General features: G+C 47.2%; 1 protein-coding gene across 6 annotated transcripts in view; it reads right to left on the minus strand.

Moving 5' to 3' along the window:
• Positions 1-1,993: 1,993 nt before the first annotated feature.
• EML3 (EMAP like 3) overlaps positions 1,994-21,126 on the minus strand; it is a 41,816-nt gene continuing 22,683 nt past the window's right edge. For 3 of the 6 annotated variants that reach the window (XM_084824103.1, XM_084824104.1, XM_084824102.1), the window contains exons 7-24: positions 21,022-21,057; positions 19,671-19,794; positions 18,947-19,096; positions 17,956-18,025; positions 17,045-17,155; positions 14,259-14,354; positions 13,497-13,631; positions 12,533-12,671; positions 11,080-11,231; positions 8,990-9,115; positions 8,764-8,895; positions 6,374-6,441; positions 5,955-6,043; positions 4,744-4,841; positions 4,231-4,318; positions 3,738-3,836; positions 3,464-3,594; positions 1,994-2,796 (exon numbers count right to left, since the gene is read on the minus strand). In XM_084824103.1, coding sequence (XP_084680229.1) covers positions 2,605-2,796; positions 3,464-3,594; positions 3,738-3,836; positions 4,231-4,318; positions 4,744-4,841; positions 5,955-6,043; positions 6,374-6,441; positions 8,764-8,895; positions 8,990-9,115; positions 11,080-11,231; positions 12,533-12,671; positions 13,497-13,631; positions 14,259-14,354; positions 17,045-17,155; positions 17,956-18,025; positions 18,947-19,096; positions 19,671-19,794; positions 21,022-21,057 — 2,036 coding nt within the window. In that variant the 3' untranslated portion in view covers positions 1,994-2,604. Of the gene's footprint in view, positions 2,797-3,463; positions 3,595-3,737; positions 3,837-4,230; positions 4,319-4,743; positions 4,842-5,954; positions 6,044-6,373; positions 6,442-7,868; positions 8,010-8,763; positions 8,896-8,989; positions 9,116-11,079; positions 11,232-12,532; positions 12,672-13,496; positions 13,632-14,258; positions 14,355-17,044; positions 17,156-17,955; positions 18,026-18,946; positions 19,097-19,670; positions 19,795-21,021; positions 21,058-21,126 lie in introns of those variants that run through there. The other 3 variants (XM_084824106.1, XM_084824105.1, XM_084824107.1) reach the window with 3 other exon arrangements.

The raw sequence follows: 21,126 nt of genomic DNA on the forward strand, positions 1-21,126 counted from the left end.
GGGATTTCCCGGCCAGCTTTATCAACTCAAGGCAGGCGACTTCTCGCCACCTCCCTCCCGGCCGGAAACGCACGAAGGCACCTCGTGTTTTCCCGGAAAGCTTCGGGTCGTAAAAAAATCTTCCCCGATAAGAACTTAAGAAGCAGGGGGGTGGAGCTCTTCAGCGGCGATAGTTCAGAATGCTTCTCCGCGTCTTTCCGTCAACCTTCGCGAAACAGGGGCAAGGCCGAGAGACTCGGCTATCTTCGGCCACCATCGGTCTCTCCCGGAATCAGGAGCGTAACCCTTTCTTGCCTCCCGTCCTCAAACTGCTGCTTCTCTCCTGACGCGTAAGCAAGCGGGGTATGCAGGCTTTTCGGTTACACAGAATTCCTCAGGCACAGTTGTAAAGGCATGCCGAGGTGTTTTGTCTAACCTGAAAGCGTCGATAAACCTACATCAGTGTGTTACTCTTTTATTGTAGTCCCTAGTATATTTGGATGCTTTATAAAAAAAAACTCAATAGTACTGTATTTCGTTTGGATTCTTTCTCCCATCTCCACAACCACATATGGAGATATTTTATACAATATGACATCCTATCGTTTATATGAATGCAGAACTCTCTTCTCTGCATCTCATTTTACAAGGATCTTACCAAGTTACAGACTTTCAATATTGTGTATTGTTGTTGTTGTTCAGTCGTGTCCGACTCTTCGTGACCCCATGGACCATAGCACGCCAGGCCTTCCTGTCCTGCGCTCTCTCCCCCGGAGTGTGCTATTACTTCACTGTAATAGAAATGCACTTGCCCTTATTTTCAAACCGTTTCACTCCTCTGACTTACAACCTCTGGCCCTAACATTAACTCTTTCTTTCTTTCTTTTTTTGTTTTAGCGTCACCTTTACCATATTGAAAAATTCTTCAACAAATACTTAATACTGGGTAGTATCCAACGTTAATACCATCTAGAGTAGACCTATTGAAATGAATGGGACTTAAGTTAGTTGTGACTAACTGCAGTCTCATTGACTTCAATGAGTCTGCTCTAAGTAGGGCTAATATTGGATTCTACCCCACTTTGAGGGGAGATGGGTGGGAATCCTCCATTGTTGGGATTCTAAATTGTTCAGACAAAATACCTTTTTTACAGCACCTCTATACATTACAAAATGCATCTTGCCACAGAGGTTCATTGCTTTCCAACTGCAAACAAGAGTTTCACCTGAAGACTTCTGTGTAACTCGAAGGCTTGCTACACTACCCCATGAATGGAGTTTGCTTTTTCCTCTCTTTTGTTTATTATGCTCCCCTCCCCTTTCACAGTTCACTCCCAAACATGTTGAAATCCAGGGGCATAATTCAACTGAGCTGCTGCACTCCCACTGATTGTGTTGCCCCAGTGGGAGCAACTGCTTGTTCAACAGAGATTTAGTGCTTCATAAAGCTCCGCTTATCTGCCCTGTTCCAGAAACTAGAGTTTCCGCTCCTTTGAACTTGCTCTATGAAGTGCCAAATCCCCATCCAGCAAACCTGTTGCTTGAAACATGCTGCTAATTGTAAGCTCCACAAAGCAGGGACCTTTTTTTTTTCTTATGGAAACCCTTTAAAGTGCCATGTACATTAATAGTGCTTCATAAACAAACTAAAAAGCAGGAGGTGGGGAAAGAAACAGAGAAGTACCCCCCAAATTGAACTTTTCTGTTTCTTCGCCATCCCTTGCTTTTTGTACCACCTAGCCTGATGAAGAGTTCAGGAGAACTTGAAAGCTTGAACATTTATGTGGAATTTTGGTTGGTCCTAATAATGGAATTACCCAACTGTGGATTTTGGATTTTTTCCCTCATGGACCAGCATGGCTATCTTTGCTTTTGTTGTTATGTTGCAGGTTGCCCAGTATTGGTGGGTAACCATGGTTACTGGCTAGGCCACAAAAACCCACTGCAGCCCTTGTCCTCCCTCTGCACCCTCCACTGCAAATCTAGAAAAGAAGGCACAGCACAGCAGGATTTTGGATGCAAAGGTTTATTTCTCTGCGTCTCTCACAGTGTTAAGGCCCTTCCTTTGCTCTGGTTATTTACACATCAGATCCAGCTTCGGCCAGAATCGCTAGGAATGTAAACAAAGTACAGAGGGTTGCAGCGAGGGGAATGGGGGGTGAATGGATACCGGTCCACTTCTCCATCTTTTCTGGACTTACAGAATCCAGCATCTTTGAGGCTTGTAGGGAGCAAGGCTGTGTCAGCAAGGTTGAGAAGGAACATCCTCCAAAAAGTTCCCAGAATCTCCCCCTCCACACAAGTCAAACAACCAATTCTCTCCAACATCTCCTGTTTGAGAGACAAAGCATCTTCACCTCCTCACACACAATGTCCAAGACATTCATTTTCCTTCACAATGCTGGTTCTTCTGTGCCTTGGATTGCTCACCCTTATGTTAATAAAGCAAATCACATTGTTAGCCAAAGGAAATTATGTCGGCGGGGAGAAGGGACTCCAACCTTCCCATGGATTCACCCAGGAATCAGTCATGGGATGGGAAGTAACCGCCACCTTCCTCTCTCATAAAGGCTTAGTTGCTGCACTGGGTTTGGTCTGCTTTGGGTTCTCACACACCCCTTAGCTTCAAGTGCTGACCCCGGCATCCTGTGAGAAGGCCAAAGAGAGGGAACGGCTACAGGGAAGGCTGCCACCTAACACTCGCCACTGGAAGATGCTGGTGTCCTTGCCCCCCATGGAGATCAGGTGGCCATCATTGTGTGTGAAACGGACATTGGTGACGTGGCTCCCGTGGCCCCCATAGACGTGGCTTGGTGCCTGTGAAAGATAAGGTGTGTGTGTAACATTTTGAAAAGGGTACCATCGTTATGAGAACCTTTACAGCAGGGGTGTTGAACCTAGGACCCCTGGCCCAATTCAGGCCTGCCTGGGGTTGCAATTCAGCCTTCTAGGGTTCCCCAAACAGCCACAACCCCTTCCCCCTGGACTGTTTTGAGCATTCCCCCCGCCCCGCTGCCCCATTCCAAAGGCTGAAATGCCTCTCCTAAGGCTTTGTTACCGGCAGTGAGAGCTTTAAGCTAATATAGGCTGGTGTTTTGCCCCCCCTTTTGCCTTTGCCCCCCACCCACCACTGGATTGAGACCCCCAAGAGCTTCTCTGCAATGGAATTTGTCCTTCAATCTGTAAGAAGTTTGACACCCATGCTTTAAGCTGTACTAAACATTCAAGGGCCTAGAAATGCCCATAACCCTGGCTAAGGGTAGTTGGGTTGGTACAGATGCAGGAGTGTGGCAAGGGAGGATGATAAAGTGTGAAGATGCAGGGCAGCTCCTTGTTGAAGATATGGAAATCAAACCAAGCCTGGAGCAGTGATCAGAAGGCAGGTCTTCTATCCACAACACACACACACACACCACTTCTGATCTGAATTAGGTCTTCCCTACAAGACCACACTCTTACCCCATCTCACTTCACCCCCTTATACCTTGGGCTTGGCACAAGGATACTGGAAAAGGTGCACCTTGCAGAAATCATCTGCCACAGCTACCACCCGCTCGTGGTGGGAGCGACAGAGCGAGTTGATGTCGGTGCCGTCCGAGCCGTCGGGCCACACTCCTGCAGGCAATGCGGAGAGGGAAGAGAGACAAAGGTATGAAATTAGTAAAGTGGCAAACAAGGTAAGGCCATGGTGAGAATCTGCTGAAAACAAGGTTAGCTTCCCAGACCAACCTCTTCCTCTGATCTTCCTCCAAACTCACCAAAGACGTGAAAGCCCAGCACACAGGTATATGATGCCCATTCCCGGTCCCTGTTCTCAAACCGATTCCTCAGCAACTTGCAACCTCCAGCCACATCCCCTGCAAACGAGACACACAGAGGCAAATGTGAACATTGCAGAGGACGTCAAACTGCCGCTAAGCAAGAGACCAAACCATCACAATCAGTCCTCAGGACTGATTAAGCACAAGCTCAGAGACTCCCATTTATCTTGCTGTTTCAGGGACCCTTCCCAAGTTTACTCTTTTTTTCCTCTGCAATAAGGAATATTCAGGGTATTCCTTATCGCAAAAATAAAGCAGCTGCACCACACGGCAGTGGCTAAAGGAATGACTGTACAATGCACTTCAGGGCAGAAGGCTGCAGGCTAGTTTTGTTTTTGTTTGATCATGATTCAGAAGTCGTCGCTTCAAAGTTTTTCATCTTGGGACAAGCAAATGTGCAATATCCTTCCCCACTAGGCATGGAACTTACAGTACAGGATTTCATAGTCTCCGGAATTGGACATGATGAATTTCCCATCCTTAGACCAGTCCAGATGTGTGATGAAACTGGAGTGTCCCTGGAGTGGGGGTGGGGTGGGAGGGGAGCATGCAGAGAAGGAGAGAGAAAGTGTATGGATTATAGGAGGCATCTAGTCCACATTTATTTTTTGCTTTCTTTTATTTCTTGAAGATGCTTATAAGCTGCTCTTCAGATGAAGCAGTCAGCGGGGCTTACAGAGGCAAAGCAAGAAAACAAGAACATCATGATAAAACAAAAAAACATAAAAAACACTGGAATAAAACAAGCACATTGAAAACACCTTAAACTCCTGGGCTAAGAAAACAATTGAGCTTAAGGCTGACATGGATGTCCAACCAGAATTCAGGAAAATAATGCTTCAACTATCAGAAGTTTAACTGCCTTGCAAGTGTTTGTCAGCTGCGTCTCTTCCTTTCCCCACTCCCACCCAGTAATGTGCATTGCTCCCATGCTTCTGCTCACCGTGCAGCGGCCAAAGCGGGTGTATTTATGCTCACTCCCCTCTACGCTGTATATATAGATGAAGTTGTCATGGGAGCCGATGGCCAAGAACTCCCCATCTGGCAAAAAGAGAAAATCAGACTCAAAGGCAGAGAAACAAACCAGACAGCAGTAGCGGCTGGACGAGGAAACAAAACACTCTAGAATTCATCAAAAGATATAATTCTACTGCCAGAGGCTTGAATCAGGATAAATAATTCCTATCATGCTATGTGTGTAAAATGGCTTACATAGTTGTAGGATGTTTGTGTTAGTCTTTGGGTATTGGGCAGTATAGAGATGTAGCAAGTAACTAAGTAAATAAATTTATCAGCAACAACTGCCTGTGAATGACCACTGTTAATAATGTGATTGTCACTGCCAAGTACTTTCTGCACTTAATTTCCTTCTAACCTCACTGTTTACAATTCTTATCCCCAACCCTGCCATATGTACTATATTTAAACCTGAAATTCTCCATAATACTTCATGCATGTCATGAAGTGGGCTATAGTCGACAAAAGCTTATGTCACAATAAATGGACTAATCTTTAAGGTGCCACAAGACTTTTTGTTGTTGTTGTTTTTATCATGAAATTTTATTTTACTCTGAAATAAAGTTTTACAAAGACAAAGCCAAAAAAAAAGAGGACAGGGGACATACATATGAATGTAACGAGATCACTAAAGAAACAAAGAAATTCACTAATTATAATTCTTAAGGCATAATCCTATGCATGTTTAGACAGAAAAAAAGTCCTCCAACTTGCAACATTCCACAGCCAGCATGGCTGGCTGGGGAATGCTGGGAGTTGGAGGACTTTTTTCTGTCTAAACATGCATAGGATTGCACCCTTACTCTATCACCAATATGCTTGCGGAACATTTACAGTAAAACAGCCAAGTAGGAGCTTGCTATCTAATGAAAGAATGAAAATACAAGTTACACAGCATATATAAGGAATGTGTGTGAGTGTTATTTTGTGCATGTGTTAGTCAGAAAAAATACAGGCAACTGTACTTGGTTGTAATTTGATCAAAAGTTTGAAGGGCTTCAAAACAGGAAATAAATTATAACCCATAGAGCCATAGTATCTTTCTTAAAATTAGGATTCTCTTTGTTGTTTTTGTTGCACTAGACTAACACGGCTAGAAACGCACCCATGTATGAAAAGCAAGCAATGGGACCTAACCTGGCGAATAGCGCACCACAGAGAGTTGCTCGTTCCCATCCATGTAGCCTGACAACACCTGCTGAGTCTCTGTATCCAGCACCACCCATCTGCGAGGAAAGAGACTCTCTTAGTGGCTGGTGACCACCAAAAGTCACTGTATGCATAGGCTGCCGAAACAGGGTTCTGTGTGTCTTTCCTGGCCTCGAGTAGCTGTAGGAAGAGCTGAAATAGAACCAGGTGAAGTTTTCCCCAGCATCGCACCTGAATGGGGTTGAGGAAAGCATCACCTGTTCCGTTTCTGATTTTCATGCAGCTGCTTCTCAAGGCCAGAAAAGAAACAGCGCAGCCCTTAACAGCTAAGCAGTGCTGCCCTTCCAACCGCACAAAGCTGGAGGCAGGAAAGGTGAGCAGGGGTGGAGGGGCGGGGGAGTAGTTACCGTCCGGTGCTGAGCCCCACCGTGACCACTTTCCCACTGGGGTGGAAGTCAGCACAGAGCCCCGTCTCCTAGAGAACAGAGAAAGAGGGACCATATGAACACTCTTGTTAATACGATGACTTAGGGTTGCCAAACCCGATACAGCAGAGTCACCTCAGTGCATTCAAAGCATGGAGCTGCCCCATGGAAGAGGAAGGGCATCTGATTTTGAAAACAAAAAGGGGCAAATAAGTGAGAATTGCAGACACCCCCCACCCCTCATGGTTCAACAGCCCACAGCACCCACCCCAGGCACTTTTCTCACCAAATGTGAGCTGATCAAGAGAAAGGTAGGCTGCAGGGAGGTAAGATATGACCCTTTTCATTTTAAAATTGGACAGACACACCCCTGTCTATGTGAGGTTTGCCCACATGGAACTGCTGCTGTGTCACCAGGTTAGGAAGCTGCCTTATACTGAGTATTAGTCTACTTAGTCTACTTAGTCTGGTATTGTCGACACTGTCAGTCAGCAGCTCTCCAGGCTTTCAGGCAGGAGTTTTTTCATCTCTGCCTGGAGATGCCGGGGACTGAACCTGGGACCTTTGGCATGCAAAGCAGGGGCTCTACCTCTGAGCTAGGCCACCTCCTGGCATTTGGGGATTGAACCTGCTGCAGGCAAAGCAGAGGCTATGACCCTTCCCCATAAGTTTGGCCTAAGTACTTGATTTGCTCACGTAGGGATTTGGGTTTGGGGAATTTGAATGAATACCTCTTGAAAGGTGCAATTTGGGAGGGGCTGTGGCTCAGTGGTAGAGCACCTGCTTTGCATGCAGTAGGTCACAGGTTCAATTCCTGGCATCTCCAGGTAGGGCTGGAAAAACTCCTGAGAGCCATTGCTGCCAGTCAGTGTTGACAATACTGGTTCAGATGGACAAAGGGCCTGACTTAGTATAAGGCAGCTTCCTAGGTTCCACAGAACAACACAGCTAAAATTGATAGGCACTGTGTAAAATGATGAATACCACAGGCGCTGCCCACAAGTTTACAATAAAGTCAGGAGAACCCATTAGGGAGGATTTATCAGGCACTTACAGCGCCTGTTTACGCATGTTTACTCAGAAGTAAGTCCTACTGGGCTCAGTGGGATTTATGCACATGTAACTGCACCCTTAGAGTGAGTTTCAGTCAAACAACAGCATATTATTTACATTGCTGTTTCCATTAAAAGCTTGAAGCGCTTCAGTCAGACAGTACATTGGCAATCCTTACAACTACCTTGTCAGGTAGGCCAGTATTATATCCCCAAATTACAGATGGATGAATGAGACTGAGGGAACACGGTTGGCTTGCATCAAGGCCAGCAAGTGAGTTCAGGGCTAAGCCAAGATGTATTGGAAAGGCAGGGCTATAAATTAATTTTAAAAATGAAGCAAATTATTTAAAATCAAGCACCATGTTATACTGCTTACACTCCTGGGGTGAGGGGTGGGGAGAATGGATGAGTCCCTTTCCCACCTTGCCAGTCCATCTGAGGCATGGTCTACAAGCAGAAGTTCACATAGTACAATTGTTCATGGACTGTACCACTTCAAACTGTAAGAGGTGGTGGCGAGGTCTCATGATCGAATGTGCTTCCATATTTTTATTTTTGTATCCCTGCAACATAGAAAACTAGATATTAGGGAGAAAGGTTCCATCTTAGCCTTTTCCTTGACATGCTAGCTTTTTATGGGCAGGGATTCTTCCCCTCATAGGGAAACATTCAAAACACATGATCTTCCAACTGTAGTAAGATGCAGTCCAGTCCAGGAACAGTGACTTATTTGTGTAGATCAGGACTGATGCAGTAAATGTGCAAAGGTCCAAATGCATTTATTCAATCAGAAAAAGAAAAAGGGTAAGCAAAAGGAAAAAGAAAAGGCTAAACCAAAGTGCAACTTCCACAGGGACATCCTACATCGAAGGTGGGGAATCTGTGGCCCTCTGGTTCTTGCTGGACTGCAACTCCCAACAGCCTTAGCCAGCACAGCCAATGAGGGGTGATAGGTGCTGCAGTCTAACAATATCTGGAGGGCCACACGTTCCCATCTCTCTCCTCCATGGAGAGGATGTGAAAACCTTGGAAGTAGGGAATTACTGACTCCACTGGAAATTTCATTCAGCAGCCCCTCTGGCTTCTGAAATTCTAGCAGCCACCACCAACATAATAGGAAATCTTTGCAACCATAAGGGCTAGAAACGTGGGTTTTAAATATACGTTTATATCTGAAAGATGAGATTCTAAGGAAGCCAGCTCTTGTGTCTGATGCCACATTGTGCACCCCCCGCAAAACCGTGCCATATCCACAGCCCTGTCTATTGATCCTGCTCCAAGGTTAAGCTACGTGTTCCTTTCTGCCGGGTACGGTACCTCCAGTGTGACGCTCCAAGCCAGCGTGTGCTCCCCACCATCCCACATGCAGAGCTGCCTGTCGTAACCACAGGTGACAAAAAGGTCTCGCGAAGGGTGTGTGCCTAGCCCCCACAGTTCATCTGTGTGCCCCTGCAAAGGAAGAGAGCTGAGCAACGGGGCTGGAGGAGGAGGAAGGAGCAGCTAGGGAGGGAAGGAGCTCCTGCAGCCAGCCAGCCCCGCTTACCTGGATGATGGGCCGGAAGCCATCTGCCAGTGTTCCCCGCAGCAGAGCATTGCGCGTCGTCCCTACCAACAGCTCCCCATCATCACCCTCTGCAATGGTTCGGACTGCACCAAACTGGTCCGGGATCTAAGTAGGAGGGAAACTATCTGTCTTAGAAGTAGGGGGTGTAATGTTTCACAGATTAATCAATTAGGTTCATCAATTAAAAAGCTCTGATCAGCTCAAAAGGTGTCCTCAATTAATGGGTGCCAGATACTAACCTGATTCACACAATCAAACAACCTATGGTTAACAAACCATGGGTGTTTGTGAGGGTGTGGGAGTGAGCTGGTTCCCGCTTGCACACTTCCGCTTTCCTAAACAACTCAGGAACGCCATGTTCCTGGGTTGTTGTTGTGACAAGTAAACCTGGCACTCTGAGTTGTTTAGGGTTAACCCTAACAACCCAGATTTTTAACTCTAACCAACCCAGAGTGCTGGGTTCAGATGTCACACTGCCACGACTAACTATAGGTTAAACTACCCATAGTTAGCTGTTACGTGAGAACTGGCTCTTAGAGAGAGTTACAGCCAAGAAGAATATATACTTCTTGGACCCTAAGATCATCTCCAGAGGCCCTCCTCCGGGTGCTCCCTCCAAATGAGGTGAGGGAGGTGGCTACTAAGGAGAGGGCCTTTTCAGTGGTTGCACCCCGGTTGTGGAATCCCCCCGCCCCACCCTGAGAGTCTCGCCTGGCACCTCTACGTTATAGTCTTTTCAGCACCAGGTAAAGACCCTTTTGTTCTCCCAGGCTTTTTCGTCCTTCAGCTTGTTTTTTAAATGTCTCATTGTGTTTTTAGATCTTTATACTGCTGCTGGCTTTGTCTTTGGTTTTATTCTGTTTCAAACCTTTAAAGGTTTTATATTATGGTTTTTACCATGTTGTATTTTGTGGTTTTAATTTTCATGAACCATCCAGGCAGCTTTGGCTATTGGGTGGTATAGAAATGTACTAAATAAACAAACAATAAACAAACCTGATTAATAGAGCAACCCTACTGGGGCAAAAAGGGAGAATCTGAGCTGTCAAATCCAAGCCCAACTCTTGATCCATCTAGTTCTGTATTCTCAACACAGACTGGCAGTGGCTCTCCAGGTTTTCAGACAGGAGTTTTTCCAGCCCCACCTGGAAAAGCTGGGGATTGAACCTCAGACCTTCTGTATGCAAAACATGTGCCCTACCACTGAGCCACAGCCCCTCCCCCAAGGATCCAGAATCTCCCCTAATCCGCCACCCCATCAAGCCCCCCTTTTTCCCTTACTGCTATCAAAGCATTGGTGGCAAGGCAGTGCAAATTTCCATGCTGGCAACAAGGAGACTCCCTGTCTGTGGGCAGAGATGGAGATCCACTCTATCCTAAGGCTCTGGGACATCCTTCCAGAGACCATAGGATTGCAGGCTAAAGAAATGTCCATCGATGCATCGTATGATTTTTTCCCCTTGATTTATCCATCAGTTAAATCTGCATAAATTACTGCTTACAAATTAGAACTTTGGCTAGTTGGCAGGATATAAATACTCCCCCCAATACTTTGAATAAATAAAGAAATGTGCACATGGGTTAGAACAACCATTCTGAAACCAGCAGCATACTTTTTTTGTTTTTAGATGATGCTCCCATCCCATCGTAACAGACATCATCTTACAAGAGGCACTTTTCCCCAAAAGGAGAATATCTCTTTTACGATGGCACTGCTTGTCATCAGCCGTTTTAATAAGTACTTGTCTTTAAAATAATAACAATAACAATAACACTCTGCTGCCAACTTACCTTCCTAATTCCATAGATAGCTGTCAGCCATGGTTACAAAGCAGAGGAGGTACATATACTTTGCACGTGGCTCAGGGGCAGACTCTCACTTAACTATTTATTTGCATGTCCCAGGGCAAAATCTTGGCATCCGAGATTATATTCTGAGGGTGACCCCAGGATCAAGCCCTTCTCAGCCCTGCCAAATCCACCTCAATGAGAGAGTGGCAGAAAAAAAGCCCATGAATAGGGCAAGGAAGTCAGAGCAGTTCTGACCCTGAGCTGGCCGCCTCCCTTACCTCCACCTCCTGCAACAGGGTCAGGCTGGGGCTCCACTGGACCAGGCGCCGGTCTTTGCCGCCCCCGCTGAGCACCGAGCCATCCCGGCACAGGCAGAGGGAGAAGATGCTGCCTTCATGGGCCCGTGTTTGTTTGCTGATTTGGTATGTCTCTGGAAGGGGAGATAAGATGTCAGTTCAGGATCCTGGCATTAAATGTGTGCCCAGTTTATCCTGTTCAGTTACAGGGCACAGAGAGACTGCGTTGACATTTCCCATCAAGTGCCCCCTTCCACTTCGCCAGAAAGAGTTTAAACATTGGAGTGCTGCCACTTAAATTCATATGAACATATGAAACTGCCAAGGCCAGCCCTACCATTAGGTAGAATGAAGCTGTCGCTTCAGGCGGCAGATGCTACGAGGTGGTCTCAAGGTGTTGGAGAGACCTGTGTGCCATGCAGACTTCCCAAAGTTAGCCTGCTACCTCCACGTGCAGGGGAGGTTGCAATCCCATTATCAGATTTGTCTGCCGGTGCAGTAGGCTACTTCACATGGAGTAGGAGGTAGCACCATCTTGTTCTTTGCCTCAGGCAGCAAAATGTCTTGTACCGGCACTGGAAGCTGGCTTATACTGTGTCAGACTGTTGGCCTGTCCATTCAGACCAGCAAGATCTGCTCCAGGGGTGTGGAACTTCAGGCCTGCGGGCCAGTTCCAATGTGGCCCTCCGAAGTTCCCCAGATGGCCACGCCCAGTCCCTTAGCCCCACCCCCTTTCCCATCTGTTTGGTGGCTTCCCGGCTTTTTCTTTTTCTTTCCCATTCTAACGAAGAAATGCCTCTCCTACGGCTTAAGTTACTGGCAGGAAAAGCTTCAAGCTCAAATAGGCTGGTGTTTTGGTCCCACCCAATTTTGCCTTCAGCCCTACCCAGCACTAGAATGTGGCCCCTAAGAGATTCTCTGAAATTGAATTTGGCCCTCGGGCTGAAAGAGGTTCAACATCCTTGCTCTGCTCTGACGTAGCAATCCTCCAAGGCTTTGGGGCAAAGAGAGTGCTTTCTGATCACTCGCTGCTTGAAATCCTTTTCTAAAAATAAAAACATGGAACCAGGGATTGAACCAGGAACCTTCTGCATGCAAAGCATGTGTGCTCCCACTGAGCTGTGGCCCCTCAGCACCATGTTAAGTGCATGGACGTAGGACACTACCTTACACTGGCTCTGACCAGGGGTTCATCTACCCAGTCCCACCTGCTCTGACTGGCAGCAACTCTCAATGCCTTGTAGAGGTCTCTTCCAGTTCTGCTCATTGGAGATGTTCTTTCTTCATACGGGACATGTGCTCCACCCCTGTGCTATGGCCTGCAGCTTAAAATTCCTTTCCCTAAACATCGGTTGGAGGAGGCGGGATCCCTAACAGGCCAACTTCCAGGTTTTCCCACCCAGATAGCACCTTCCTGTCCTTTACCCCAGCATACCTTTAGCCCCCTTGCCCAGGGTGCGGATATCAGCAGCCACCCTGGCCCAGGTCAGGATGTTGCCCTCTGAGTCTCCAGTGAGCACATCGCTGTTGGTGTCGAACACGAAACACTGGATGAACTTGGGCTTCTTGTATTTCTGGAAAGATCAAGAAAGGGGAGAGACTGGTGCAACAAAGGCCAGGTAGAACTGGGTTCATTTCTGCATCTCAAAACTTGCAGGAAACAAGTCATTTGTCAGCCTGAGCACTTCAGGCTTACTTCAGCTATCCCTACTCACACTCTATAGCAGTGTTTAATGCTGCAGTGTTTAAGCAGTTGTTGTTGTTGTTATAAACCAGGGTAAAACGCTGAAGTATAGGTAATGCTATAGCTATTTGGAACTGCACAGGACACAGGAGAAGAAAACAGAAAGATGAACTTGAGCAGAGCTAAGCATCTAAAACAGGGATGTGGAACCTCGGGCCCATGGGCTTCATCTGGCCCATGGAGGTTCTGCATCCAGCCCACAGAGCCTCCTTGGGTTCCTCTAGGGGGTGGCATTTGGCCCCGAAGCCCCTTCCCCTGGAGGAATTTCTGTCGTTATCTCCGATCTGATATCGGACTCTCCCACATGCAGCTCCCCCTCCATATTCTAAAAAGACACACAGAGTTTGCTAACAAAGAGAGATTCAAAGAAGGACAAAGAGTATTGGGGGTGGACTAAGAGAAAATCAACTGACAGCAGAGGAAGCAATAGAAAGACATGGCTTAAGGCACTTGGGGAGATGTTTTGTTTAAAAAGCGCGTCAAGAGCAGGCCTCAGAATCAGATTGACACGTGCTTGTTACTGGGGCTGTTTTCCACAGAAAAAAGGGTGCCTCTGAGCATGTGCCAAGTCTTGCCTCCACTGTCCTCTCCTCCCCCAGATTCTCCACCTTACCAGTGACTCTATCCCTCCCTTCCTGTTCTAATGTGACCTCACCCCAAAGATGCCCTGTTTCTTCGTTAGGCTGTTTCCGTTCCAGGTCCAGAAATAGACGTGAGATTTTCCGGTGGTGATTATGTTGCTGCTGTCTTGGGGATTGAACTCCACCGTCAGGACAGATTCATTCGTGCTCTGTAAGGTGCGATGGGGGCGGGGGGAGAAATGACATGGGTGGGAGGGGGGAGGGAGAAGATACCAGGGTGTGCAATCAGGGTAAATTCCCACACGTGGAACCTGCAACAAAATGTTGCAGTGTGGACAGTGGAGGCTGGTGGCTGTGATTTGAGTGGGGCTGTGAATCCATTTTGGGTTTTAGTCAGGACCAGCCAGAACTCTAAAAGAGCTATCCAAAGTGCTGAACCCTAAAATGGGTTCTGGCTGGTTCTAACTAAAATCCAGAAAGGATTCACAGCCCCACTGAAATCACAGCCACCAGCCTCTACAGAGTGTGGAGTGCTCAGGCTTAGGATTTTAGCCAGCCCTGTCTTTTTCCAGGGTACGCCATTCCATTTTCTGTCCCCAATGGCTTTCCAATCCCCTCACCCCGACAGTCATTCAGCATTGTGTGCCCACTGGACATGATCCCAGAAATATAACATGTGGGACAAAGCCCGCCCCCCCCCCAGATAGATAGATAGACAGACAGACAGACAGACAGACAGACAGATTGATTCTGATGCGGCCACTGTTTTTAACCTGGCCCATATAGCAAGGCCAGGGCCCTCCAGACCAGAGCACCTGCTGTTTTCTAATGCTCACCTTGATTTCGGCCTGCTTGATGCCACGGGCACAATCCCAAACAGACAACATGTGTTCATTGGACTCATCTATCACGCACAAGTATGCCCCCTCGTCCTGGAGGAAAAACAAGCAATCACGTCAGGTGCGAGCTAGGGCTATCGGTATTCCACAAGCCAATGCAAGGGCCGAAAGAGCGATGGTGTAGAAACAGAGCCATGGTTTGCAGGGATGCAGCACAGGCACTTTTTGATCAGCAGGGATGCCAACATCGCCTGCCACCCTCCTCAGAATTCCCTCTTAGCTTAGCTGCAGTTATCACAGTAACAGGGGTGGGGGGAGATGGATTTTCCCAGCAACAGTATATTGATTCCCATATTGTGTAATGCAGTGTATTCTGGGGTGGCTTGCTCATGATCAGGCAATTTAGCTTTACAAAAGCTGGTGGAGATGCAAGCTGCTCGAGCTGGTTGGTTGATATGGATCAACACAGCGGCCTGCATTTTTGGACTCTCCTTGGGGGTGTCGGGTATGGGTGCTGTCACGATGAGCACCTGCACTTCAAAACTTACCACTACCCCCTGTGAAAGAGTAATGAATGGAGGACCAAGTTTGCAGCTTGGGGTGTGCTAAGGCCTGGGATGCTTTCAGGCCGAGGCTTTTATCAGGCAATCCCCCTGCCCCGTTCACAGAATTTTACAGAAGGCCCAGATGTCATCACCTTCCACTTGTAAGCTTCCCGCGCTCTCCTATCGCTTCTCCCATCTTTTTTTCTTTCCACAAAAAATTGTTGAGGAGGAAAAGATGGAATAGCTGTGCAGTGCCTTTTGACTGGCAGCACAGGAGCCCTCTCTCTGGAAGCACGCCCTGTGCACGCATGCAGCAGCAGGAGTTGGTCGAATGGACTGCACAACTTAGGAGTGCAGGAGGCAGATCTGATTTCTGAATGGCGGTTCCACCGCAGAACTGAACGGCTGGGCAGAAGTATTTTAATATATAACATAACATTAAAAAAAGATCCCCTGTCTTTAAAAAACTCCCTGCAAACAGAAAACAGCACAGCAGGTCAAGAGAGCTGGAATAGAAACTTGCTCCCTCCGTTCATTATTCTGTCTGCAGGGAGGGGTGGGTTTCTCTAGTTCTGGTCACTGCATCCCAAAAAGAATAGGGTGCAGAAAAGGACAACCTATACCATGAAGGTGCTGAAACACCTTTCCTGCAAGGGAAGGCTACAACGTTTGGAGCTTTTTAGTTTTGCGGGAGGAGATGACTAAGGGGGGATATAGTCAGTGGTGTCATGGAGGCAGGGATCGCAGGGACGCAACCCTGGCACTTTTTCATTAGCAGGGACTCTGATGTCTTCTGCCACCCCCCTCAGAATTCCCTGTTCCCTCTGAGCTTAGCTGCGATCCTCACTGTAGCTGTGGGGGGAATGAATTTTCCAAGCAACAGTATATTGTTCCATGTTGGAATGCAAAGTATTTGGGATGACTTGGTCTGGAATGGGCAATTAAGACCTATTCACTTTACCAAAGATGGGCTCCTGGTGGAGATGAAAACTCCTAGAACTGGTTTGTTGATATGGATCATCACAGCTGCCTGTAATTTTTGGACTCCCCTTGGAGACTGTCACAATGAGCTCCTGCATTTCCAAATTTACCACTACACCACTGTGTGTGTGTGTGTGTGTGTGTGTGTGTAGTTCAATCCATTCTGGACGTTGCCTTTGGGAACAGGGAGATATAATGAAGGAGCTTAGGGAAGGCTAATGGGTAACGTTGGGGCACTAAGGGAGTGTGCAAGGGGGCTGTTTAAATGAGAGGTCCATGAGGGCTGAGTTGAGAGGGTGAAGCTTCCATAGAGTATTTTATTTATTTATTTATTTATTACATTTATATCCCACCTTTTTTCCTCCAAGGAACTCAAGGTGGCGTACATAATCCTCCTCCTCTCCATTTTATCCTCACAACAACAACCCTGTGAGGTGGGTTGGGCTGAGAGTCTGTGACTGGCCCAAAGTCACCCAGTGAGCTTCCATGGCCGAGTGGGGGCTAGAACCCGGATCTCCCGACTCCCAGTCCAGCACTCTAGCCACTACACCATGCTGGCTCTCAGTATCATATTTTATATGAGAGTATCATATTTTGAAAACCTAAAATGTTTGTGTTTGAGTGAGTGAGTGAGTGAAAAAGATTTTAACACCCCTGCATTTTTTTCTCAGATGCCCAATTGAAATACCACTGCCTTACTCTCAGCTGCACTGTTTTTGGATCCCAGTTGAAAGCTGTATATCTTACAAGGCTGGATAATCTTAGAAGGGGCCATGGCTGTGACTGTCACAAAGGGACCCTGCACTTCTGAATTTGCCACTACACTACTGAACACAGTAGAAGTCTGTAACGTTTGCATGCAGTGGAGAAAGTCACAATACTAGAACCTGGAGCAATCCATTGAAGCTTAAAAGTAGGAGATTCAGGACAAATAAAAGGAAGTTCAGGTATCCCTATTACCTAAATTCTAGAAAAAGAGATGCCAGAGCTCATCACCACTCTGTGATTTGTTAATGCACTTTTCTTGAATTCCTGATCTGTTCAGGGTCTCTGCAATGGCTCTGAGGTGATGGAAATGTACTCTATACACGCTCAGGGGCACTGTCATCCATTCTCCCTTCATATTTTCTAGGGTTAAGGCCAGCATCGAAAACTGGGACTGAGCCCTGCCACAAATGAAGCCCTGGAAGAATGGGGTAAATTGTTTCTCTCCCCCAAACCCCCTAGGCAGGTATGCAGGGAGATTGTAACACTCACAGCAGTGGAGAAGGCGAGGGAACCAACTCCTCTCTCAAAGCTGCCCAAACCAATTTGTTGCAAGGTGAGAAGGGTGGATGAGTCCCAAATGTGAACAAAAGGTTGCAGAGGCTGCAAGAAAGGGACAAAAACAAAGAGAAAGGTCAGTGTTGCTAGGCATCAAAGATAAAGTGGTAAAGGTAAAAAAACAGGTCACTATGTAGAAAACACACTGCTGGTAGCAGGTAAGGAATTCAAATAGACTATCTAAAGAGTCACAGAATAAGTTATTTTTAAATGTTCTGTTTAATAACATTTGCTGCTTCCCTGAATTACTTCACACTTGTGTGGCTGTTTGATTTACATGCACACACACACACACACACACACACTGGACATTATGGATGGAGAACATTTGTTATTTGCACCTCGCTGAGACACAATGGAGAATACTCACCGCCTTGAGTATTTTGTATATAGGCGGGTTATAAACTGAACAAAGAATAATAATAAGATAATTATCTGTTTCCACCCTGCTGATCGGAGGAGACAGTGCATTCTCTGTACCAACTATTCTCAACCTGTTAAGTTCCAGATGTTTTGGACTACAACTCCCAGAATTCCCAACCACTGGCCAGCTTGCTGGGGCTAATTTGAAGTCCAAAATTTCTGGAAGGCACTACGTTGGGTTCTCCTGCAAGCTTGGAGGCTATACGGACAGGCATAGCCTAGCATGCATGGGCTACATTGTCAGTAGCCAAATCAACTTAAAAATTTGCCATTTGCCGGAGCGAAGAAAACCCTGTTTTTTTGGTAGAAGGACACATGATTGAACCCCATCTTAAACTTTGGTTAAGCTTGCCTCTGGAGAAAAAAGTTTTAACCCCATAAATCTGGAGGGCCTCGGGACCCTCCCAACACTGAGGGTTTACCTTGCCATCCTTGTCCACACCAGCCATCTGCCCAGAGGCAACGCGGACTCTGTCAGGGTGCACAGCTAGGCTGGAAGAAACACAGAATGGTTAAGAGGAAGGATCACCTGGTCCTGTCCCAGTCACCTAACCGGTGAATGTGCTTGCATGGCTGGCTAGGGAATGCTGGGAACTCTAGGACTTTTTTCTGTCTAAGCATGGATAGGATTGCACTCTTAATCAGTCATAATTTAATTACACTACAGGGTTGGGGATGACAGCACTCTGGTCAGTATTGGATCCCCCCCTTGTTGAGCGGGCCCAGGAAAGTGCTTCATTTCTGGTAGCCTTTCATGCAGAGAATGCAAACATGGTTAGGTTACAAGGTCCCATCCCAGCATCAAAGGCCATTGGGATGTTTTAGTTGGTCCAAATAAAAGTAATAGCCCTACCGGGGACAGTGACAAGGGGAGGCATGGTTGGGCACCAGCCAAGGGCCCACGCCTTAGCAGGGGCCCATCGACAACAGCCCCCTGGAGCTGCTCCTCCTCTTCACCATGGCAGCCTGCTTGTTCACCTGCCTCTTGCTCTGGCCCAGACAACGGTGGCGGTGAGAAGGAAGAGCAGTAAATTCCACTGCCGACTTGCTCCCTGGCTCTCTGCCTCTTAAGCAAGCAAACGGTAGCCATGAGAAAGAGGCTGAGGAGAAAGAGCAGCTGGTAACAATGGCAGTGAGAAGGTAGAGTCACTGAGGGAGGGGGCCTGTTGAAGGTGCCTTAACCTCTAAAACCTGGAGCCCGCACGGACCCCTACTGTGGCTTTGGGATTTTTTTCCCTAATGGACTGATATGGCTTCTTACAACATTCATATGTTTTTTGCATCGTGTGTGTGTGTAAGTGGAGAGGGTATCTGTTCCTGTGCCTCTGTTTCATGTGTCTCGAGCGTGCGAATGCCGGTGCTGTCAATGTACATGTGGGTAATACATGAATTCTCCAGACTCCACGAACTCACCAACGCACGCAGTCAGTGTGCCGCAGGTAGTGGCGCTGCGTGCGTCGCTGCACGTGATACAGCACCACCACGCAGGCGATGAAGTAGACCAGCTCTCCCGACGCCAACACGTAGAGGTTAGAGCGGCAGTCGCGGCCCCGGTAACCGTAGCTGGATCAGCTGTCAAGGAGCACAGAGCTGACCAAACACACACCAGCAGGAGCAAGGGAGACAGACCTGCCAACTCTGTTGCATAGGGGAATAAAACCATTGCTCTATAACTGTATTAGTTGTACCCTGCTTTGGGATTATTTTATAATGAAAAGCAGATGACACATTTCATAAATAAATAAATGGATGAATAAGTGTTGGACTTAAAACAGGAAGACCTGGGGTTCTAATCCCTGCTCAGCCACAAAACCTACTGGGCGACCTTGGTCCCATCTCTCAGCCTAACCTACCTCACAGGGTTGTTGTGAGGATAAAAGTGTGCGTGCGTGTGCGTGTGTGGGGGGGATACTATGTAAATCGCCCAGAGCACCTTGCAGGAAGGGTGGGCAGAATATAATAATAATATTATAAGGCTGCAAGGTTCAATAAACCCATTTTGGAGGGAAAACCCATTTTTATGCGGTTTGGGTGCGGGGGGAGGCAGTTTGAGTCTCTGAGAGCTGCTGCACTTTTTAAAGGAAGGGTGGGAAAGATGAGATAGGGAGTGCAGCCCCCTTCCTCAGAGAAAGGATACACCCAGTCCAGCTGTAGCTTCTCGGTCGGCAGCTCCATGCGCAGTTCCTCATAGTTGGGGAAATGGGAAGGGATGTACATGGTGATGGGCCGGCCACGCAGGAACATCTTGGTGGACTGACCTTCTAAAGAGTTGGAGAAATGGGTGGGCATCAGTAGATGTGAGACACAAATGCCAACATCCCCCTTGCTCCAAGAGGGGCCATGTTTTGACCATGCTGCCTCCAAACCTCCTGTCCCTGTATGTCTCCATCTTCCAACCAACCATCCATCTTCCATACAACAGGGGAGCAGAACTTCAGGTCCGGGGGCCAAATTTGCACTTCCCGGGGGCCACATTTGGCCCTCTGGGGTTCCCAGTTGGCCACACCCCCTTCTCATGCCTCCCTTTCCCCAACCATCATCATTATCTATTTATTTGTATGCCTCTTTCCCACAAAATTGTGCCCAAAGCAGCTCACAACACAACAAATGAACAACAGTAAATATAATTTTCAAGATAACAGCAATAAATATAACAGTATTTTTTAAAAAATACAACAGCAACAACTCTAAATAACCCTAATGTTGGCAGATCAATATATAGTAGAGATATCAGTACATACAATATCCATGAAAACAGCAGAAATTAACTAATATAGCGATGCAGCGCTAAACAGGACAGAGAATAAAGCACAGTACAGACACAGTAAAATATATAAATAATTCTCCATTCCATGAGGGTTCTCCACAATTTGCCTACAAGCACAGGTTGGCAGCCACACCTCTCACTTGTGGCAGCCTTTCTCCCAGCCCTCCCCTGTGTCTCCTGCATTTGGTAGTTTCTCAGCTTCTGTGCAGTTTTGTCCATGCTAAAAGGCTGAAACGCCTCTCCTAAGGCTTAGTTACCAGCAGTAAGACCTTTAAGCTCAAATATGATGGTATTTTGGCCCCACCCTTTTTGCCTTTGGCCCACCTACCACTCGAATGCCCCCACCCCTACGAGAGGCTCTCCAACATGGAATTTGGTCCTCAGGCTGAAAGCAGTTCAACACTCCTGATATACAAGGCTCATAAAATAATCTGCACGTCTGCAGGGATGGAGTTTCCGTGCCCTCACCCCTTTGCCTCCAAATGACCAAGTGTACCCTCTTTCAGGACCTGTTTGTGCAATCAACAGAATTAAGCAGTCAAACTTTTCCTGGACTGTACCACTTCATAGGCTGCTATATATTTGCATGGGGCACATGAATTCAGGCAGGGAGTGAGGGTTTGCAACAACTAAATGCACCCGCACTGAGCGGAACAAATAATAATACCTGAACATCGAAAAATAGCATGTTAGGACAGTACTCCCATTTGAAGAGCCTCACCTAGGTTATAATTCCCACGTCGACTGCTCCACGGCCCTGCAGAGAGGGAGAGAAGCGTTACGCGGAAAGTAGGAAGCCTAAAGCTATGGTAGCTGAGGCCATCTT

The sequence above is a fragment of the Heloderma suspectum genome, chromosome 17, assembly GCF_057233095.1.
Source record: "Heloderma suspectum isolate Gila_16-S chromosome 17, 16-S_ref, whole genome shotgun sequence".
Lineage (NCBI taxonomy): Eukaryota > Metazoa > Chordata > Lepidosauria > Squamata > Helodermatidae > Heloderma > Heloderma suspectum.